The sequence below is a fragment of the Bombina bombina genome, chromosome 5 (assembly GCF_027579735.1).
Source record: "Bombina bombina isolate aBomBom1 chromosome 5, aBomBom1.pri, whole genome shotgun sequence".
In the NCBI taxonomy this organism is placed as follows: domain Eukaryota; kingdom Metazoa; phylum Chordata; class Amphibia; order Anura; family Bombinatoridae; genus Bombina; species Bombina bombina.
In genome coordinates, this window is record NC_069503.1 from 1,143,502,226 (window position 1) to 1,143,523,400 (window position 21,175).

At 38.6% G+C, this 21,175-nt stretch overlaps 1 protein-coding gene across 3 annotated transcripts in view; it reads right to left on the reverse strand.

The window, feature by feature from the left end:
* The window catches only part of OPLAH (5-oxoprolinase, ATP-hydrolysing), a 291,557-nt gene that overhangs the window by 117,199 nt on the left and 153,183 nt on the right, over window positions 1-21,175 (reverse strand). For all 3 annotated transcript variants that reach the window (XM_053715452.1, XM_053715451.1, XM_053715453.1), the window contains exons 11-14: window positions 17,428-17,540; window positions 8,997-9,167; window positions 4,801-4,938; window positions 4-142 (exon numbers count right to left, since the gene is read on the reverse strand). In XM_053715452.1, coding sequence (XP_053571427.1) covers window positions 4-142; window positions 4,801-4,938; window positions 8,997-9,167; window positions 17,428-17,540 — 561 coding nt within the window. The remainder of the gene's footprint in view (window positions 1-3; window positions 143-4,800; window positions 4,939-8,996; window positions 9,168-17,427; window positions 17,541-21,175) is intronic.

Here is a 21,175-nt window from a genome sequence, read left to right on the forward strand (position 1 = left end):
TACAGTCTCCATTCTGGGTGGTTTCCCACTGGACTGGATGCGATTTTCACAGCGAATACTGGTACTGCCTGTTCCTCTAACCCGTATATCATCCACTACAACAGCTCGAGATGGAATGGTAAAGCCAAACTCCTTAAGATATCTGTGGATACAACAGGAGAACTACTGAATAACTGCAATTCCACTACTTAATACTAATGTTTTATTGTCTGCTAAAACTATAAGTATTTTTTTTTTTTTTTTTTTTGCTTTTTGGTAATTGTATATACTGTAGCATGCACAGAAGCTGAATATTTTCATTTAGTGTAGTTATTCAGTGTTAATTGACCTTTTATAAGATAAAGGGGTACACTAGCTGATAATGGCTTAAATTCCCAAGTACTCATAAGACTAGATGAAAACTGGATTGAATTTTATGCCAGAATAATGGAAGGGTCCAGTTTTGGTAAATATTATTTGATTGATAAACCAACTAGACATTGTTGAGGAGAATAGCTATGAAGGACCATGATCAAAGAGGGAAATACTTTTTGGGCTGGACCTCATGAGTGGGGGAAAGTACTTGGGTTATCCTTAGGGAGAACTGTTCCAGGGAATCCCATAGGGGGGGGGGGGGGGCTTAAGAATTGTGGCAATCCATTGCTTGGGGACTTTATGTTGAGAAGTCTTTAGTAATTGTGGTAGTAAAGAATGAACTTGATAGCACTCACAGGTTAATTTGTCTCATTATACTCCTAAATTTTTTAAAGTTAAAAAATAATAATAATAATATATATATATATATAACTCCACTGGAACAAACGATAGCGTCATCACAAAGCTTAAAAAGATTTTTCCTTTATTGAAACAACATCAGGATAAAAAACAGCAACTTTTCGAGTCTCTTGGACCCTTACTCATGAGCATGAGTAAGGGTCCAAGAGACTCGAAACGTTGTTGTTTTTTATCCTGATGTTGTTTCAATAAAGGAAAAATCTTTTTAAGCTTTGTGATGACGCTATTGTTTGTTCCAGTGGAGTTTTGTATATAGGAGGATGGCAGGCCTCCCCAGCGTACGTGCACAGAGATTGTAAAACTGTGAAACTGTTATTCACTCTCTATGCTAGAGAAAGTATATGAGAAAAGTGCTGAACTACTGACAAACGCCTAGATTTAGAGTTTTGTCGGTAAAGACTTGCGGGGCTAACAAGCCTTTTTTTTTCCAGCACACCCTTAAGACAACGCTGGTATTACGAGTTGTCTGAATGGCTGCGTTAGCCTCAGAAAAGGGAGCGTTGAGCATAATTTAGCTCCACTTCAACCCTCAATACCAGCGTTGCCTATGGTAGCGGTAAGCTGGAAAAACGTGCTCGTGCACGATATCCCCATAGGAAACAATGGGGCTGAGCTGGCTGAAAAAAACCTAACACCTGCAAAAAAGCAGCGTTCAGCTCCTAACGCAGCCCCATTGTTTCCTATGGGGAAACACTCTCTAAGTCTACACATAACACCTTAACATGAACCCCGAGTCTAAACACCCCTAACCTTACACTTATTAACCCCTAATCTGCCGCCCCCGCTGTCGCTGACACCTGCATTATCTGCGGCTCCGGACACCGCCGCCACCTACATTATACCTATGAACCCCTAATCTTCTGCCCCTAACATCGCGACACCTACATTATATTTATTACCCCCTAATCTGCCCCCCCAACGTCACCGCCACCTACCTACAATTATTAACCCCTAATCTCCCGCCCCCAACGTCGCCGCTACTATAATAAATTAAACAAACTAAATTTACTATAATTAAATAAATTAATCCTATTTAAAACTAAATACTTACCTATAAAATAAACCCTAATATAGCTACAATATAACTAATAGTTACATTGTAGCTATTTTAGGATTTATATTTATTTTACAGGCAACTTTGCATTTATTTTAACTAGGTACAATAGCTATTAAATAGTTAATAACTATTTAATAGCTACCTAGTTAAAATAATTACAAAATTACCTGTAAAATAAATCCTAACCTAAGTTACAAATACACCTAACACTACACTATCATTAAACTAATTAAATAAATTACCTACAATTATCTAAACTAAAATACAATTAAATAAACTAAACTATAATTAAAAAAACAACACTAAATTACAGAAAATAAAAAAATTACAATAAGTTTAAACTAATTACACCTAATCTAAGCCCCCTAATAAAATAAAAAAGCCCCCCAAAATAATAAAATACCCTACCCTATCCTAAATTACAAAGTAATCAGCTCTTTTACCAGCCCTTAAAAGAGCTTTTTGCAGGGCATTGCCCCAAAGTAATCAGCTCTTTTACCTGTAAATAAAAATACAATACCCCCCCCAACATTACAATCCACCACCCACATACCCCTACTCTAAAACCCACCCGATCCCCCCTTAAAAAAACCTAACACTACCCCCCCTGAAGATAACCCTACCTGGAGCCGTGTTCACCCAGCCAGGCACCGATGGGCCAGAAGTGGACATCCGGAGCGGCAGAAGTCTTCATCCGATCGGGGCAGAAGAGGTCCTCCAAGCGGCAGATGTCTTCATCCAAGCGGCATCTTCAATCAACCAGAGCAGAGCGGAGCCATCTTGAATCCATCCGACGCTGAGCCATCCTCTTCTTATGATGTCCTAAGGCCGAATGAAGGTTCCTTTAAATGACATCATCCAAGATGGCGTCCCTCGAATTCTGATTGGCTGATAGGATTCTATCAGCCAATTGGAATTAAGGTATTCGGAACAGCCAATAGAATGCGAGGTCAATCTGATTGGCTGATTGGATCAGCCAATCGAATTGAACTTCAATCTGATTGGCTGATTGCATCAGCCAATCAGATTTTTCCTACCTTAATTCCGATTGGCTGATAGAATCCTATCAGCCAATCGGGAATTCGAGGGACGCCATCTTGGATGACGTCATTTAAAGGAACCTTCATTCGGCCTTAGGACATCGTAAGAAGAGGATGGCTCAGCGTCGGATGGATTCAAGATGGCTCCGCTCCGGTTGATTGAAGATTGAAGAGGCCGCTTGGATGAAGACATATGCCGCTTGGAGGACTTCTTCTGACCCGATCGGATGAAGACTTCTGCCGCTCCGGATGTCCACTTCTGGCCCATCGGTGCCCGGCTGGGGTGGATTTTAGAGTAGGGGTATGTGGGTGGTGGGTTGTAATGTTGGGGGGGGGGGTATTGTAGTTTTATTTACAGGTAAAAGAGCTGATTACTTTGGGGCAATGCCCCGCAAAAAGCCCTTTTAAGGGCTGGTAAAAGAGCTGATTACTTTGTAATTTAGGATAGGGTAGGGCATTTTATTATTTTGGGGGGCTTTTTTATTTTATTAGGGGGCTTAGATTAGGTGTAATTAGTTTAAACTTATTGTAATTTTTTTTATTTTCTGTAATTTAGTGTTGTTTTTGTATTATAGTTTAGTTTATTTAATTGCATTTTAGTTTAGATAATTGTAGGTAATTTATTTAATTAGTTTAATGATGGTGTAGTGTTAGGTGTATTTGTAACTTAGGTTAGGATTTATTTTACAGGTAATTTTGTAATTATTTTAAATAGGTAGCTATTAAATAGTTATTAACTATTTAATAGCTATTGTACCTAGTTAAAATAAATACAAAGTTGCCTGTAAAATAAATATAAATCCTAAAATAGCTACAAAGTAATTATTAGTTATATTGTAGCTATATTAGGGTTTATTTTATAGGTAAGTATTTAGTTTTAAATAGGAATAATTTATTTAATTATAGTAAATTTAGTTCGTTTAATTTAAATTATATTTAACTTAGGGGGTGTTAGGGTTAGACTTAGGTTTAGAGGTTAATAACTTTATTATAGTAGCGGTGACGTTGGGGGCGGGAGATTAGGGATTAATAATTGTAGGTAGGTGGCGGCGATGTAAGGGAGGGCAGATTAGGGATTAATAAAATTTATGATAGTGTTTGAGAGGCGGGAGTGCGGCGGTTTAGGGGTTAATACATTTATTATAGTGGCGGCGATGTCCAGTCGGCAGATTAGGGGTTAATAAGTGTAGGTAGGTGGCGGCAACATTGGGGGGGGCAGATTAGGGGGTAATAAATGTAATATAGGTGTCGCCGATGTTAGGGACAGCAGATTAGGGGTTTATAGCTATAATGTAGGTTGCGGGGGTGTCCGGAGCGGCAGATTAGGGGTTAAAAAAAAATATTATAGGGTTTGTGATGTGGGGGGACCTCGGTTTAGGGGTTCATAGGTAGTTTATGGGTGTTAGTGTACTTTATAGCACAGTAGTTAAGAGCTTTATGTTCCCGCGTTAGCCCATAAATCTCTTAACTACTGACTTTTTTTTGCGGTTGGAGTCTTGTCGGTAAAGGCTGTACTGCTCACTTCTTCCAAGACAGAAAGGAAAGAAAGTGAATTTTGTCTAGATTATCTCTTTATGGGAGGCTTTATTGCTATTGTGGTGCTATTGGGTTACTTTGAGAAATGCAGTGGGTAGATTTCAGTGGATGGGTTTTTAGAGGGATGTAGAATAGTGTTTGCCAGTAGAACGTGGTAATCAGAGCACTTTAACCTAAGTAGTGGGTATTGTGCGGGTATAGAAAGTGATGGTTTGCTAAAACAAGATGCATTGCCAGTTAAGGGGTGGATTATAGCTGGATTATTGACAGACTAAGGGTTTAGTTGTTGAGGGAGAACGGACGATTAAGGGGTTAATATGTTTGAGCAAAAGTAGATTTCAGTAGGGAGGCAAATGGATTAGAAGTATAATCCCCTGTGGCTCTCCCTATCACCTGGTAGTGAAGGCCTGTTTGAAGTCACCCACTCGGCAGGAGTCCTCAGTGGCTGGGTATCCTCTGGCAGAGCACATTAGTGCACAATCTGTCCGCTCATAACGAAGGTGCAGGAATGGCTCTGTGTCAATCTGTGACCTGCCAGAGAAAGGGGACAGAGATCATACGTGGCAAGGAAATGGTTACACTGAGTCTATTGGAGGGCGATTATCACACACAGCAAGGAAATGGTTACACTGAGTCTATTAGAGGGTGATGATCATATACACAGCAAGGAAATGGTTACACTGAGTCTATTAGAGGGTGATGATCATATACACAGCAAGGAAATGGTTACACTGAGTCTATTGGAGGGTGATGATCACACACACAGCAAGGAAATGGTTACACTGAGTCTATTGGAGGGTGATGATCATATACACAGCAAGGAAATGGTTACACTGAGTCTATTAGAGGGTGATGATCATATACACAGCAAGGAAATGGTTACACTGAGTCTTTAGGAGGGTGATGATCATATACACAGCAAGGAAATGGTTACACTGAGTCTATTAGAGGGTGATGATCATATACACAGCAAGGAAATGGTTACACTGAGTCTATTAGAGGGCAATTATCACACACAGCAAGGAAATGGTTACACTGAGTCTATTAGAGGGCGATTATCACACACAGCAAGGAAATGGTTACACTGAGTCTATTAGAGGGCGATTATCACACACAGCAAGGAAATAGTTACACTGAGTCTATTGGAGGGTGATGATCATATACACAGCAAGGAAATGGTTACACTGAGTCTATTAGAGGGCGATGATCATATACACAGCAAGGAAATGGTTACACTGAGTCTATTAGAGGGCGATTATCACACACAGCAAGGAAATGGTTACACTGAGTCTATTGGAGGGTGATGATCATATACACAGCAAGGAAATGGTTACACTGAGTCTATTAGAGGGTGATGATCATATACACAGCAAGGAAATGGTTACACTGAGTCTTTAGGAGGGTGATGATCATATACACAGCAAGGAAATGGTTACACTGAGTCTATTAGAGGGTGATGATCATATACACAGCAAGGAAAAGGCAATTATCACACACAGCAAGGAAATGGTTACACTGAGTCTATTAGAGGGCGATTATCACACACAGCAAGGAAATGGTTACACTGAGTCTATTGGAAGGTGATGATCACACACACAGCAAGGAAATGGTTACACTGAGTCTATTGGAGGGTGATGATCACACACACAGCAAGGAAATGGTTACACTGAGTCTATTAGAGGGCGATTATCACACACAGCAAGGAAATGGTTACACTGAGTCTATTGGAAGGTGATGATCACACACACAGCAAGGAAATGGTTACACTGAGTCTATTGGAGGGTGATGAGCATATACACAGCAAGGAAATGGTTACACTGAGTCTATTAGAGGGTGATGATCATATACACAGCAAGGAAATGGTTACACTGAGTCTATTAGAGGGCGATTATCACACACAGCAAGGAAATGGTTACACTGAGTCTATTAGAGGGCGATTATCACACACAGCAAGGAAATGGTTACACTGAGTCTATTAGAGGGTGATGATCACACACATAGCAAGGAAATGGTTACACTGAGTCTATTAGAGGGCGATGATCATATACACAGCAAGGAAATGGTTACACTGAGTCTATTGGAGGGTGATGATCATATACACAGCAAGGAAATGGTTACACTGAGTCTATTAGAGGGTGATGATCACACACATAGCAAGGAAATGGTTACACTGAGTCTATTAGAGGGCGATGATCATACACAGCAAGGAAATGGTTACACTGAGTCTATTGGAGGGTGATGATCACACACAGCAAGGAAATGGTTACACTGGGTCTATTGGAGGGTGATGATCATATACACAGCAAGGAAATGGTTACACTGAGTCTATTAGAGGGCGATGATCACACACAGCAAGGAAATGGTTACACTGAGTCTATTGGAGGGTGATGATCACACACAGCAAGGAAATGGTTACACTGAGTGTCCTGCAAGAAGGGTCACACACACACACATATACACAAACACATACATACACAAACACACATACATACACAAACATATACACACACATACATACACAAAAACACACATTCATACACACACACATATACACACAAACACATACATATACAGGGAGTGCAGAATTATTAGGCAAATGAGTATTTTGACCACATCATCCTCTTTATGCATGTTGTCTTACTCCAAGCTGTATAGGCTCGAAAGCCTACTACCAATTAAGCATATTAGGTGATGTGCATCTCTGTAATGAGAAGGGGTGTGGTCTAATGACATCAACACCCTATATCAGGTGTGCATAATTATTAGGCAACTTCCTTTCCTTTGGCAAAATGGGTCAAAAGAAGGACAGGCTCAGAAAAGTCAAAAATAGTGAGATATCTTGCAGAGGGATGCAGCACTCTTAAAATTGCAAAGCTTCTGAAGCGTGATCATCGAACAATCAAGCGTTTCATTCAAAATAGTCAACAGGGTCGCAAGAAGCGTGTGGAAAAACCAAGGCGCAAAATAACTGCCCATGAACTGAGAAAAGTCAAGCGTGCAGCTGCCAAGATGCCACTTGCCACCAGTTTGGCCATATTTCAGAGCTGCAACATCACTGGAGTGCCCAAAAGCACAAGGTGTGCAATACTCAGAGACATGGCCAAGGTAAGAAAGGCTGAAAGACGACCACCACTGAACAAGACACACAAGCTGAAACGTCAAGACTGGGCCAAGAAATATCTCAAGACTGATTTTTCTAAGGTTTTATGGACTGATGAAATGAGAGTGAGTCTTGATGGGCCAGATGGATGGGCCCGTGGCTGGATTGGTAAAGGGCAGAGAGCTCCAGTCCGACTCAGACGCCAGCAAGGTGGAGGTGGAGTACTGGTTTGGGCTGGTATCATCAAAGATGAGCTTGTGGGGCCTTTTCGGGTTGAGGATGGAGTCAAGCTCAACTCCCAGTCCTACTGCCAGTTTCTGGAAGACACCTTCTTCAAGCAGTGGTACAGGAAGAAGTCTGCATCCTTCAAGAAAAACATGATTTTCATGCAGGACAATGCTCCATCACACACGTCCAAGTACTCCACAGCGTGGCTGGCAAGAAAGGGTATAAAAGAAGAAAATCTAATGACATGGCCTCCTTGTTCACCTGATCTGAACCCCATTGAGAACCTGTGGTCCATCATCAAATGTGAGATTTACAAGGAGGGAAAACAGTACACCTCTCTGAACAGTGTCTGGGAGGCTGTGGTTGCTGCTGCACGCAATGTTGATGGTGAACAGATCAAAACACTGACAGAATCCATGGATGGCAGGCTTTTGAGTGTCCTTGCAAAGAAAGGTGGCTATATTGGTCACTGATTTGTTTTTGTTTTGTTTTTGAATGTCAGAAATGTATATTTGTGAATGTTGAGATGTTATATTGGTTTCACTGGTAAAAATAAATATTTGAAATGGGTATATATTTGTTTTTTGTTAAGTTGCCTAATAATTATGCACAGTAATAGTCACCTGCACACACAGATATCCCCCTAAAATAGCTATAACTAAAAACAAACTAAAAACTACTTCCAAAACTATTCAGCTTTGATATTAATGAGTTTTTTGGGTTCATTGAGAACATGGTTGTTGTTCAATAATAAAATTAAGCCTCAAAAATACAACTTGCCTAATAATTCTGCACTCCCTGTATACACACACACAAAATCACACACACATACATACATACAGAAACACACACACAAACACACACACACATAAAAACACACACACATAGACGCATACACACTCATACCGACACAAAAACACACATAGATACACAAACACACATAGACACATATACACACACATACATACACACACACATATACACACACATACAAACACACATACATACACAAAAACACACATACATACACATATACACACAAACACATACATATTGACACATACACACACAAACACACATATACACACACACACAAACACACACACATACACACACATATACACACACACACATATACACACATATACACAAACACACATATACACACATATACAAATACACACACGCACACACACAGAGAAAAGGAAATATTACACTGATTGAGCTGGATATACACTGGACCAACATGCCAGTCATGTACCTGTGAAAGCCTTGCGCCTGCAGAGCATCTATACACAGCTTCTCCAGCATAGCGATCCGCTCTTCCAGGAGTGAGTAAGAGTCTGGGCCATACACCAATGAACATGGTTCCTGGGCTTCGTGCACCACGTCAGCTAGAGCCATGCCAAATGCCGACAGAATGCCACCGTACCTGCACACAGAGGCTGCTAATTGTCACATGTGTACAGTTATATGTTGTCACTTGTGTACAGTGATATAAGTTATCACAAGTGTACAGTGGTATAAGTTGTCAGTAGTGTACAGTGCTATATGTTGTCACTAGTGTACAGTGTTATAAGTTGTCACTAGTGCACAGTGATATGTTGTCACTAGTCTTTGGAGCTATAAGTTATTACTAGTGCACAGAGATATAAGTTGTCACTAGTGCACAGTGATATAAGTTGCCACTAATGTACAGTGCTATAAGTTGTCACTCTTGTACCGTGGTATATGTTGTCACTAGTGTACAGTGCTATAAGTTGTCACTAGTGCACAGTGATATGTTGTAACAAGTCTTCAGAGCTATAAGTTGTCACTAGTGTACAGTGCTATATGTTGTCACTAGTGTACAGTGCTATAAGTTGTCACTAGTGTACAGTGCTATATGTTGTCATTAGTGTACAGAGCTATATTTTGTCACTAGTGTACAGAGCTATATTTTGTCACTAATGTACAGTGATATAAGTTGTCACTAGTGCAAAGTGATATAAGTTGTCACTAATGTACAGTGCTATAAGTTGTCACTAGTGTACAGTGCTATAAGTTGTCACTAGTGTACAGTGCAATATTTTGTCACTAGTGTACAGTGATATATGTTGTCACTAGTGTACAGTGCTATAAATTGTCACTAGTGTACAGTGCAATATTTTGTCACTAGTGTACAGTGCTATATGTTGTCACTAGTGTACAGTGCTATATGTTGTCACTAGTGTACAGTGGTATAAGATGTCACTAGTGTACAGTGCTATATATTGTCACTAGTGCACAGTGATATAAATTGTCACTAATGTACAGTGATATAAGTTGTCACTAGTGCACAGTGATATGTTGTCACTAGTGTACAGTGATATAAGTTGTCACTAGTTTACAGTGCTATAAATTGTCACTAGTGCACAGTGCTATAAATTGTCACTAGTGTACAGTGATATAAGTTGTCACTAGTGCACAGTGATATAAGTTGTCACTAGTGTACAGTGATATAAGTTGTCACTAGTTTACAGTGCTATAAATTGTCACTAGTGTACAGTGCTATAAATTGTCACTAGTGTACAGTGCTATAAGTTGTCACTAGTGCACAGTGATATTTTGTCACTAGTTATCAGAGCTATAAGTTGTCACTAGCGCACAGTGATATAAATTGTCACTTGTGCACAGTGCTATAAGTGGTCACTACTGCAAAGTGCTATACATTGTCACTAGTGCTATACATATTCACAAGTGTACAGTGATATAAGTTGTCACTAGTGCAGAGTGCTATAAATTGTCACAAGTGTACAGTGATATGTTGTCACTAGTGTACAGTGCTATCAGTTGTCACTAGTGTACAGTGCTATCAGTTGTCACTAGTGTACAGTGCTATACAATGTCACTAGTGTACAGTGCTATACAATGTCACTAGTGTACAGTGCTATCAGTTGTCACTAGTGTACAGTGCTATACAATGTCACTAGTGTACAGTGCTATACAATGTCACTAGTGTACAGTGCTATAAGCTGTCACTAGTGTACAGTGCTATAAGCTGTCACTAGTGTACAGTGCTATCAGTTGTCACTAGTGTACAGTGCTATAAGCTGTCACTAATGTACAGTGCTATAAGTTGTAACTAGTGTACAGTTCTATAAGCTGTCACTAGTGTACTGTGCTATAAGCTGTCACTAATGTACAGTGCTATAAGTTGTCACTAGTGTACAGTGCTATAAGTTGTCACTAGTGTACAGTGCTATAAGCTGTCACTAGTGTACAGTGCTATAAGCTGTCACTAGTGTACAGTGCTATACGTTGTCACTAGTGTACAGTGCTATAAGCTGTCACTAGTGTACAGTGCTATAAGCTGTCACTAGTGCACAGTGATATAATTTGTTACTAGTGCACAGTGCTATAAATTGTCACTAGTGTACAGTGCTATAAATTGTCACTAGTGCACATTGATAATAAATTGTCACTAGTGTACAGTGATATAAGCTGTCACTAGTGTACAGTGCTATAACTTGTCACTAGTGCACTTTGATAATAAGTTGTCACTAGTGCACAGTGATATAAAATGTCACTAGTGTACAGTGCTATACAATGTCACTAGTGTACAGTGCTATAAGTTGTCACTAGTGTACAGTGCTATAAGTTGTCACTAGTGTACAGTGATATAATTTGTTACTAGTGCACAGTGCTATAAATTGTCACTAGTGTACAGAGCTATAAGTTGTCACTAGCACACAGTGATATAAATTGTCACTTGTGCACAGTGCTATAAGTGGTCACTACTGCAAAGTTCTATAAGTTGTCACTAGTGCTATAAATTGTCACAAGTGTACAGTGATATAAGTTGTCACTAGTGCAGAGTGCTATACATTGTCACTAATTTTATAAATTGTCACTAGTGCACAGTGATATAAGTTGTCACTAGTGTACAGTGCTATAAGCTGTCACTAGTGCACATTGATATAAGTTGTCACTAGTGTACAGTGCTATAAATTGTCACTAGCGCACAGTGATATAAGTTGTCACTTGTGTACAGTGCTATAAATTGTCACTAGTGTACAGTGCTATGCAATGTCACTAGTGCACAGTGATATAAGTTGTCACTAGTGTACAGTGCTATAAATTGTCACTAGTGCACAGTGATATAAGTTGTCACTAGTGTACAGTGCTATAAATTGTCACTAGTGCACATTGATATAAGTTGTCACTAGTGTACAGTGCTATAAATTGTCACTAGCGCACAGTGATATAAGTTGTCACTAGTGTACAGTGCTATAAATTGTCACTAGTGCACATTGATATAAGTTGTCACTTGTGTACAGTGTTATAAGTTGTCACTAGTGTACAGTGCTATGCAATGTCACTAGTGCACAGTGATATAAGTTGTCACTAGTGTACAGTGCTATAAATTGTCACTAGTGCACAGTGATATAAGTTGTCACTAGTGTACAGTGCTATAAATTGTCACTAGTGCACAGTGATATAAGTTGTCACTAGTGTACAGTGCTATAAATTGTCACTAGTGCACATTGATATAAGTTGTCACTAGTGTACAGTGCTATAAATTATCACTAGTGCACATTGATATAAGTTGTCACTAGTGTACAGTGCTATAAATTGTCACTAGTGCACAGTGATATAAGTTGTCACTAGTGAACAGTGCTATAAATTGTCACTAGTGCACATTGATATAAGTTGTCACTTGTGTACAGTGTTATAAGTTGTCACTAGTGTACAGTGCTATGCAATGTCACTAGTGCACAGTGATATAAGTTGTCACTAGTGTACAGTGCTATAAATTGTCACTAGTGCACATTGATATAAGTTGTCACTAGTGTACAGTGCTATGCAATGTCACTAGTGTACAGTGATATAAGTTGCCACTAGTGTACAGTGCTATAAATTGTCACAAGTGTACAGTGATATGTTGTCTCTAGTGTACAGTGCTATCAGTTGTCGCTAGTACACAGTGCTATAAGTAGTTACTAGTGTACAGTGCTATACGTTGTCACTAGTGTACAGTGCTATAAATTGTCACTAGTGCACATTGATATAAGTTGTCACTAGTGTACAGTGCTATCAGTTGTCGCTAGTACACAGTGCTATAAGTAGTTACTAGTGTACAATGCTATATGTTGTCACTAGTGTACAGTGCTATAAGTTGTCACTAGTGTACAGAGCTATATGTTGTCACTAGTGTACAGTGCTATAAGTTGTCAAAAGTGTACAGTGCTATAAGTTGTCATTAGTACACAGTGCTATAAGTTGTCACTAGTGCACATTGATATAAGTTGTCACTAGTGTACAGTGCTATCAGTTGTCGCTAGTACACAGTGCTATAAGTAGTTACTAGTGTACAATGCTATATGTTGTCACTAGTGTACAGTGCTATAAGTTGTCACTAGTGTACAGAGCTATATGTTGTCACTAGTGTACAGTGCTATAAGTTGTCAAAAGTGTACAGTGCTATAAGTTGTCATTAGTACACAGTGCTATAAGTTGTCACTAATGTACATTGATATAAGTTGTCACTAGTGTACAGTGTTATAAGTTGTCACTAGTGCACAGTGCTATAAGTCATAGCACTGTACACTAGTGAAGACTTAAAGCACTGTGTTGTCACTTGTGTACAGTGATATAAATTGTCACTTGTGTACAGTGCTTTAAGTTGTCACCAGTGTACAGTGCTATAAGCTGTCACAAGTTTACATTGATATAAGTTGTCACTAGTGTACAGTGTTATAAGTTGTCACTAGTGTACAGTGCTATAAATTGTCACTAGTGCACATTGATATAAGTCGTCACTAGTGTACAGTGCTATAAGCTGTCACTAGTGCACAGTGATATAAGTTGTCACTAGTGCACGGTGCTATAAGTTGTCACTAGTGTACAGTGCTATAAGTTGTCACTAGTGCACATTGATATAAGCTGTCACTAGTGCACAGTGATAAAAGTTGTCACTAGTGTTCAGTGCTATAAATTGTCACTAGTGTACAGTGCTATAAATTGTCACTAGTGTACAGTTCTATAAGTTGTCATTAGTGTACAGTGATATAATTTGTTACTAATGTACAGTGCTATAAATTGTCACTAGTGTACAGTGCTATAAATTGTCACTAGTGTTATAAATTGTCTCTAGTGTACAGTGCTATTAGTTTTCCCTAGTTTACAGTGCTAAAAGTTCTCAGTAGCACACGGTGCTATAAGTAGTCACTAGTGTACATTGATATAAGTTGTCAATAGTGTACAGTGCTATAAGTTGTCATTAGTGCACAGTGCTATAAGTTGTCACTAGTGTACAGTGCTATACAATGTCACTAGTGTACAGTGCTATAAGTTGTCACTAGTGTACAGTGCTATAAATTGTCACTAGTGTACAGTGCTATAAATTGTCACTAGTATGCAGTGATATAAGTTGTCACTAGTGTACAGTGCTATAAGTTGTCACTAGTGTACAGTGCTATAAGTTGTCACTAGTGTACAGTGATATAAGTTGTCACTAGTGTACAGTGATATAAGTTGTCACTAGTGTACAGTGATATAAATTGTCACTAGTGTATAGTGATATAAATTGTCACTAGTGTACAGTGATATAAGTTGTCACTAGTATACATTAAAATAAATTGCCACTAGTGTACATTGATATAATTTGTCACTAGTGTACAGTGCTATAAATTGTCACTAGTGTACAGTGCTATAAATTGTCACTAGTATACAGTGCTATAAGCTGTCACTAGTGTACAGTGCTATAAATTGTCACTAGTGTACAGCGCTATAAGTTGTCACTAGTACACAGTGCTATAAATTGTCACTAGTGTACAGCGCTATAAGTTCTCACTAGTGTACAGTGCTATAAATTGTCACCAGTGTACAGTGTCATATGTTGTCACTAGTGCACAGTGTTTTAAGTTGTTACTAATGTACAGTGCTATAAATTGTCACTTGTGCACAGTGATATAAGTTGTCACTAATGTACAGTATAAGTTGTCGCTGGTGCACAGTGATATAAATTGTCAATAGTGTACAGCGCAATAAGTTGTCACTAGTGCACAGCGCTATAAGTTGTCACTAGTGTACCATGCTATAAATTGTCACTAGAGTAGTGTTATAAGTTGTCACTAGTGTACAGTGCTATAAATTGTCACTAGTGTACAGTGCTATATGTTGTCACTAGTGTAAAGTGTTATAAGTTTTCACTAGCGCACAGTGATATAAGTTGTCACTAGTGCACAGTGATATGTTGTCAATAGTCTTTGGAGCTATAAGTTATTACTAGTGCACAGAGATATAAGTTGTCACTAGTGCACAGTGATATAAGTTGTCACTAATGTACAGTGCTATAAGTTGTCACTATTGTACCGTGGTATACGTTGTCACTAGTGTACAGTGCTATAAGTTGTCACTAGTTCACAGTGCTATAAGTTGTCACTAGTGTACAGTGATGTAAGTTGTCACTGGTGCACAGTGATATAAATTGTCACTAATGTACAGTGATATAAGTTGTCACTAATGTACAGTGCTATAAGTTGTCACTATTGTACCGTGGTATACGTTGTCACTAGTGTACAGTGCTATAAGTTGTCACTAGTTCACAGTGCTATAAGTTGTCACTGATGCACAGTGATATAAGTTGTCACTAGTGCACAGTGATATAAATTGTCACTAGTGTACAGTGATATAAGTTGTCACTAATGTACAGTGCTATAAGTTGTCACTATTGTACCGTGGTATACGTTGTCACTAGTGTACAGTGCTATAAGTTGTCACTAGTGCACAGTGATATGTTGTAACAAGTCTTCAGAGCTATAAGTTGTCACTAGTGTACAGCGCTATAAGCTGTCACTAGTGTACAGTGATGTAAGCTGTCACTGGTGCACAGTGATATAAATTGTCACTAATGTACAGTGATATACAGTAAGTTGTCACTGGTGCACAGTGATATAAGTTGTCACTAGTGCACAGTGATATAAATTGTCACTAGTGTACAGTGATATAAGTTGTCACTAGTTTACAGTGCTATAAATTGTCACTAGTGTACAGTGCTATAAGTTGTCACTAGTGTACAGTGCTATAAGTTGTCACTAGTGCACAGTGATATGTTGTTACTAGTCTTTAGAGCTATAAGTTGTCACTAGTGCACAGTGATATGTTGTCACTAGTCATCAGAGCTATATACGTTGTCACCAGTGTACAGTGGTATAAGTTGTCACTAGTCATCAGAGCTATACGTTGTCAATAGCATATAGTGCTATGAGTTGTCACTAGTGCACAGTGATATAAGTTATTACTAGTCTTCAGAGCTATAAGTTGTCACTAGTGCACAGTGATATGTTGTCACTAGTCTTCGGAGCTATTAGTTGTCACTAGTGCACAATGATATAAGATGTCACTAGTACACAGTAGTGTACAGTGCTATAAGTTATCGCTAATATATAGTGCTATAAGTTGTCACTAGTGCACAGTAATATGTTGTCACTAGTCTTCAGAGCTATAAGTTGTCACTAGTGTACAGTGATATAAGATGTCACTAGTGTACAGTGGTATAAGTTGTCACTAATGTACAGTGCTATAAGTTGTCACTAGTGCACAGTGATATAAGTTGTCACTAGTCTTCAGAGCTATAATCTGTCAGTAGTGTACAGTGATATAGAATGTCACTAGTCCAGAGCTAAAAGTTGTCACTAGTGTACAGCACTATAAATTGTCACTAGTTTACAGTGATATCTAGGTAAAGTTTGAGTGATACAGATCTGGGTGGAATTTGTGTGGATCAGGGTGGTATGTGAGGGGGTGGGGTCTGAGTTGTTTAGGAGTGGGGTCTGGGGATTATGGTGATGGCTCAGGCATCAGTGTGGAGTTAGATATAAGGGGTGGGGTCTTAGTGGTTTAGCGGTTGGGGATTAGGGGATGGGGTCTGGGTGGTTTAGGGGCTGGTCAGGGATAAGGGTGGGGTTAGATATCAGGGGTAGTGTCTAACTGGTTTAAGGGTAAGTTTAGGGATCAAGGGTGGTGTGTTGGTAATTTAGGGGTTGGATATGGGAGGTTAGGTATCAGGGGTGTGGTATGGGAGGTTTAGGGATGTAGATAGGTGATGAGGGATGGGGAATGGATGGTTAAGGGGAGGAGGTAGAGATTCGGGTTGATTATGAGTGGGAGGTGGGCTTAGGGTTTAGGGCTGGGATAAGGGTGGTTTATGGTTGGGGTCAGGGATAAGAGTGGGGTTAGATATCAGGGGTAGGGTTAGGAATCAGGGTGGGGTTTGAGTGATTTAGGGGTGTGGTTAGAAATCAGGGTGGGGTTGGGTGGTTTAGGGGTGTGGTTAGAGATTAGGGGTGGGATCAGTATGATTTATTGGTGTGGTTAGGAATTAGGGGATGGGGTTTGCGTGGTTTATGGGTGGGGTTTTGGGATGTGGTTAGGGATTAGGGATGGAGTTTGGGCAGTTTAAGGATGTGGTTAGGGATTAGGTGTGGGTTTGGGTGTGGCTATGGGTTAGGGGTGGTGTTTGGGCAGTTTAGAGTGGGATGAGAGATTTGGGGGGAAGCTGGAAAATAAACATATTCAGTTTGTATTTTTGCCTTTTGCTGTAGTTGTGTAATGTAGAGCACTGTAATCCCTACTAAATATTGCTGTAATTAAATGTCTCAAACTATTCAATCCAACCACAGACATGCCACAGCTGCCCATAATAACCCACATTTGGGCTTGGCACTTACTTGTGGATAAATACAGTTTTCATGCCCAGAGAGCGAGCGATAGCACAAGCATGCTGTCCACCTGCACCACCAAAGCATGCTAGAACATGGCGGGACGTGTCATGACCTTTAGCCTGTGCATGAAGAGATATTAGAAATATAATGATCAGCATCTTATTTTAAAGCAAGTTTACTTAATTTGTTGGTGACAGATGTGCCATTCACAACAGTTCTGCATTTTTTTTTTACATACAGAAAAGGTTAATTAATAAATTATCGAAAAGCATTGCAACTAATTCAAAGTGGGTTATATTTTTTTAGTATTTATAGGAATTCTAAGATATTTTTAAAACATCTTCAAGAATTTGCCTAAAATTTAAAAAAGGGACATAGAGCTAGAGCCTTTTATTTTATTGTCAAACAAGCACACATTTGTTCTAAAAGACTGGGCAAACTAAATATTTCTGATGTAGTACAAAATAGTTTTCTTAAAAAGAAAAGCTTTCCAAGAGAAAGTGAATAAAACTGCATAGAAAACTGGTTTAAGGATAGAATGCAGAGAGTTGTTAATGGGGAATTCTCAAGTAGGGCAAACGTGGTAAGAGGAGTGCCTCAAGGATCTGTCCAGGTTCCACTCTTTAAACTGTTTATTAAAGATCTTTTTTTTTTTTTTTTTTTTTTTTTTTTTTCTTCTCCTCTTCCCTCTCTCCCTCTCCGTCTTGTATACGAGTCTATTGGGAAGATTACTGTGGATTGTAGATAAATCCTCAGATGGAAGTTTTGAGATCCCAAAGAAAAAGGGAAAAGAAAAGGGGGAGAAATGATTAAACAAATTTTTAACCTTTCTTTTTAAATGTCTGAAGTAAATATTCTGTCCTGGAACGTGGGTGGTATATCCTCCCCTATGAAGAGAAAACTCATAGTTAAAACACTTGCAAAAAAAAGACCAGATATTGTCTACATTCAGGAAACCCATCTTACTGATATAGAAGCTGCTAAACTTAAAATTAAATGGGTGGGTGAGGTTGTAGCCACTTCAAGAACAGATAGGAAATGTGGAGTAGAGTTTTTATTCCATAAAGATCTTGATTATAAAATCTTACACATAGATAAAGATGCAGAGGCTAGATATATTATACTCCGAATCCAGATAAATCAGGTCATATATGTACTATGCAATGTGTATGGTCCAAATAAAAACAGCAGAAGTTTTTGGGAAAAAATAAAAACCAAAATCTTTCCCTTCATAGGGGAGAATCTCATCTTAGCCGGCAAAAATGGAAGGACTATTGTACACATAACATCTCTTATTTTAATAGAATTGAGATCTTCTGGGAAGCCGCCAAGGCTGTCTTAAGAGGTGAAATTAAGAGTTATCTAATAAATAGTAAAAAGAAGTCTAGGGCTCAAGAAATCCAGTTATCTAATAGAGTCAGAAATTCCTATAGAAAATTCTCTGAGGACCGTTCTTCAAGTTCTTGGAACAAATACCAGGAGGCGAGAAGAGAAAGAGATGTTTTTCTAGAACAGAAATCCCAAAATGAAGAAGCCAAAATCAATATTCAATTTAGAAGCCTTTATCGTGATTCAACTAAACACCTAGCAAAATTAATAAAAAATAGAAAGAAAAAGAACTATATTTTGGCTATTAAAGAAAATGAGATATGCCACACGGATTCAATGGGAATTAGTAGAGTGCTGTTCGCTTATTATAAGAAATTATATTCTAGCCAGGAAAGTAATGTTTATAATCAAGATAGATTCTGGTCTAAAATAAAGTTACCTCAAATTCAGGAAGATGAATTAACATCCCTTAATGCTCCAATTGAGGCCGAGGAAATAAAAAAATGATAGATAAGATGCGATTAAATAAGGCCGCAGGCCCAGATTGCCTTCCGGCAGAATTTTATAGAATACTGGCCCCGGAAATAATTCCTATATTGGGAAAATTGTTTAACAATTATCTCTATTCGGATAGTCCCATCTCTTCTTACTTTTCAGCCGCCAATATCACTCTAATTCTCAAGAAAGGTAAAAACCCGGAGGAGCCGGCCTCTTATAGGCCTATATCTGTGTTGAACACAGATTATAAAATTTTGATGGCAATTATAGCAGACAGGTTATCTTTTCTGTTGGGTAATATTATTCATACAGACCAAACGGGTTTTATGAAATCCAGGACGTCCATAAAGAATATCCGTAAAATTGTGACTTTTCTTGATTACTCGCATTATTTGAAAGAAAAGGAAAAAAAGAATCTAACAAATGATTGTGCGATTCTTTCGTTAGATGCCGAAAAGGCATTTGATGCTATTTCATGGGCCCACTTATTTAAAGTTTTAGAGGAATTTGGCTTTAAGAATCAATTCTTGCAATTTATTCGGAAAATTTACAGAAACCCAATCTCTTTTCTTATTGTTAATGGTCATCTTTCCCAAAAAATTATCTTAGGACGGGGAACAAGACAGGGGTGCCCATTGTCACCCCTTTTATTTAATTTGGCACTGGAACCTTTAGCTATTCGTCTGAGAGACGTATTAGAAGGAATTAGTATGGGCTCCTACACTCTTAAGATCCTGCTTTATGCAGATGACCTACTTTTATTTTTAAAGAACTCACTTTATTCAATTCCTACTACATTGCAATGCTTAGACGAGTTCAGCTCATTTGCGGGCTATAAAATTAATTTTAATAAAAGTGAACTCATGTGGATTAATAAAGCCAGGAACAGTTTGCAAGACCATCCATTTAGAGAGGTAGAAGCAATTACATATTTAGGGATAATACTACATAAAAATCCGAAAAACTGGTATCGCCTTAACTTCGCACCATTGCTTCTAAAGATTAAATCAGATTTGGAATTATGGATGGCTTTCCCATTATCTATTACAGCGCGTATTAATTTAATTAAGACAATTATTTTCCCCCGCTTACTTTATCCCCTCCAGAATCTTCCTCTTTTTATTCTCAGCAAGGATTTATGTAAATTATATTCTTGCTGTTCCAAATTTATTTGGAATAACAGGAAATCGCATATCTCTCTAAATAGACTCATGCAAAACTTTGAAGCAGTTGGTCTGTCTTTTCTTAATTTTAAGTTCTATAACTGGGCTTGTCTAATTAAAACGGCGGTGGACTGGATTGTAGAAAAGGAGTTAGTGTCATCTTTAGAGATGGAGACTTTTATGGTCTCCCCCTTTGCCCTAAAAGCAATATTACACTGCCCTCTCAAATCTCTACCAAATAAGCTTTCTTCTTTAATCTCTATCAGAAATGTTGTAGCGGCTTGGCAGAAGTGCTGTACAATGATGGAAGTAGATTTTACATTTTCGGCATTCTTACCGATTACTGGAAATCCTCAATTTTCCCCAGGTCTTAAACAATTAGTATTCAGAGAATGGCTTGAAAAAGATCTCAAGTATATTTGCCAGATTCTTCCACAAGATGGTCAAATAATTTCCTTTGGAATCCTTTCACAACACTTCCAGTTAGACAGATCCAACTTTTTCGCGTATCTGCAGGTGTGCCATTTTATTAACACGCGAAAGTGGGATGTGAGCAGGTTGAAGGCATGGTCGGATCTCAATGTATGTTTTCAAAAATTCGCGACCGGAAATTCATCTATTTCTCTTATGTATGACATTATGCTCTCTAAACAAACATTAATTTTTGTAGACAAGCTGACTATATTCTGGACCTCCTCTTTTCCTTCAATAGACTCTGGTAAAATTAAACGCAGCATGGCAAGTGTAAAGAAATGTGAAATCCC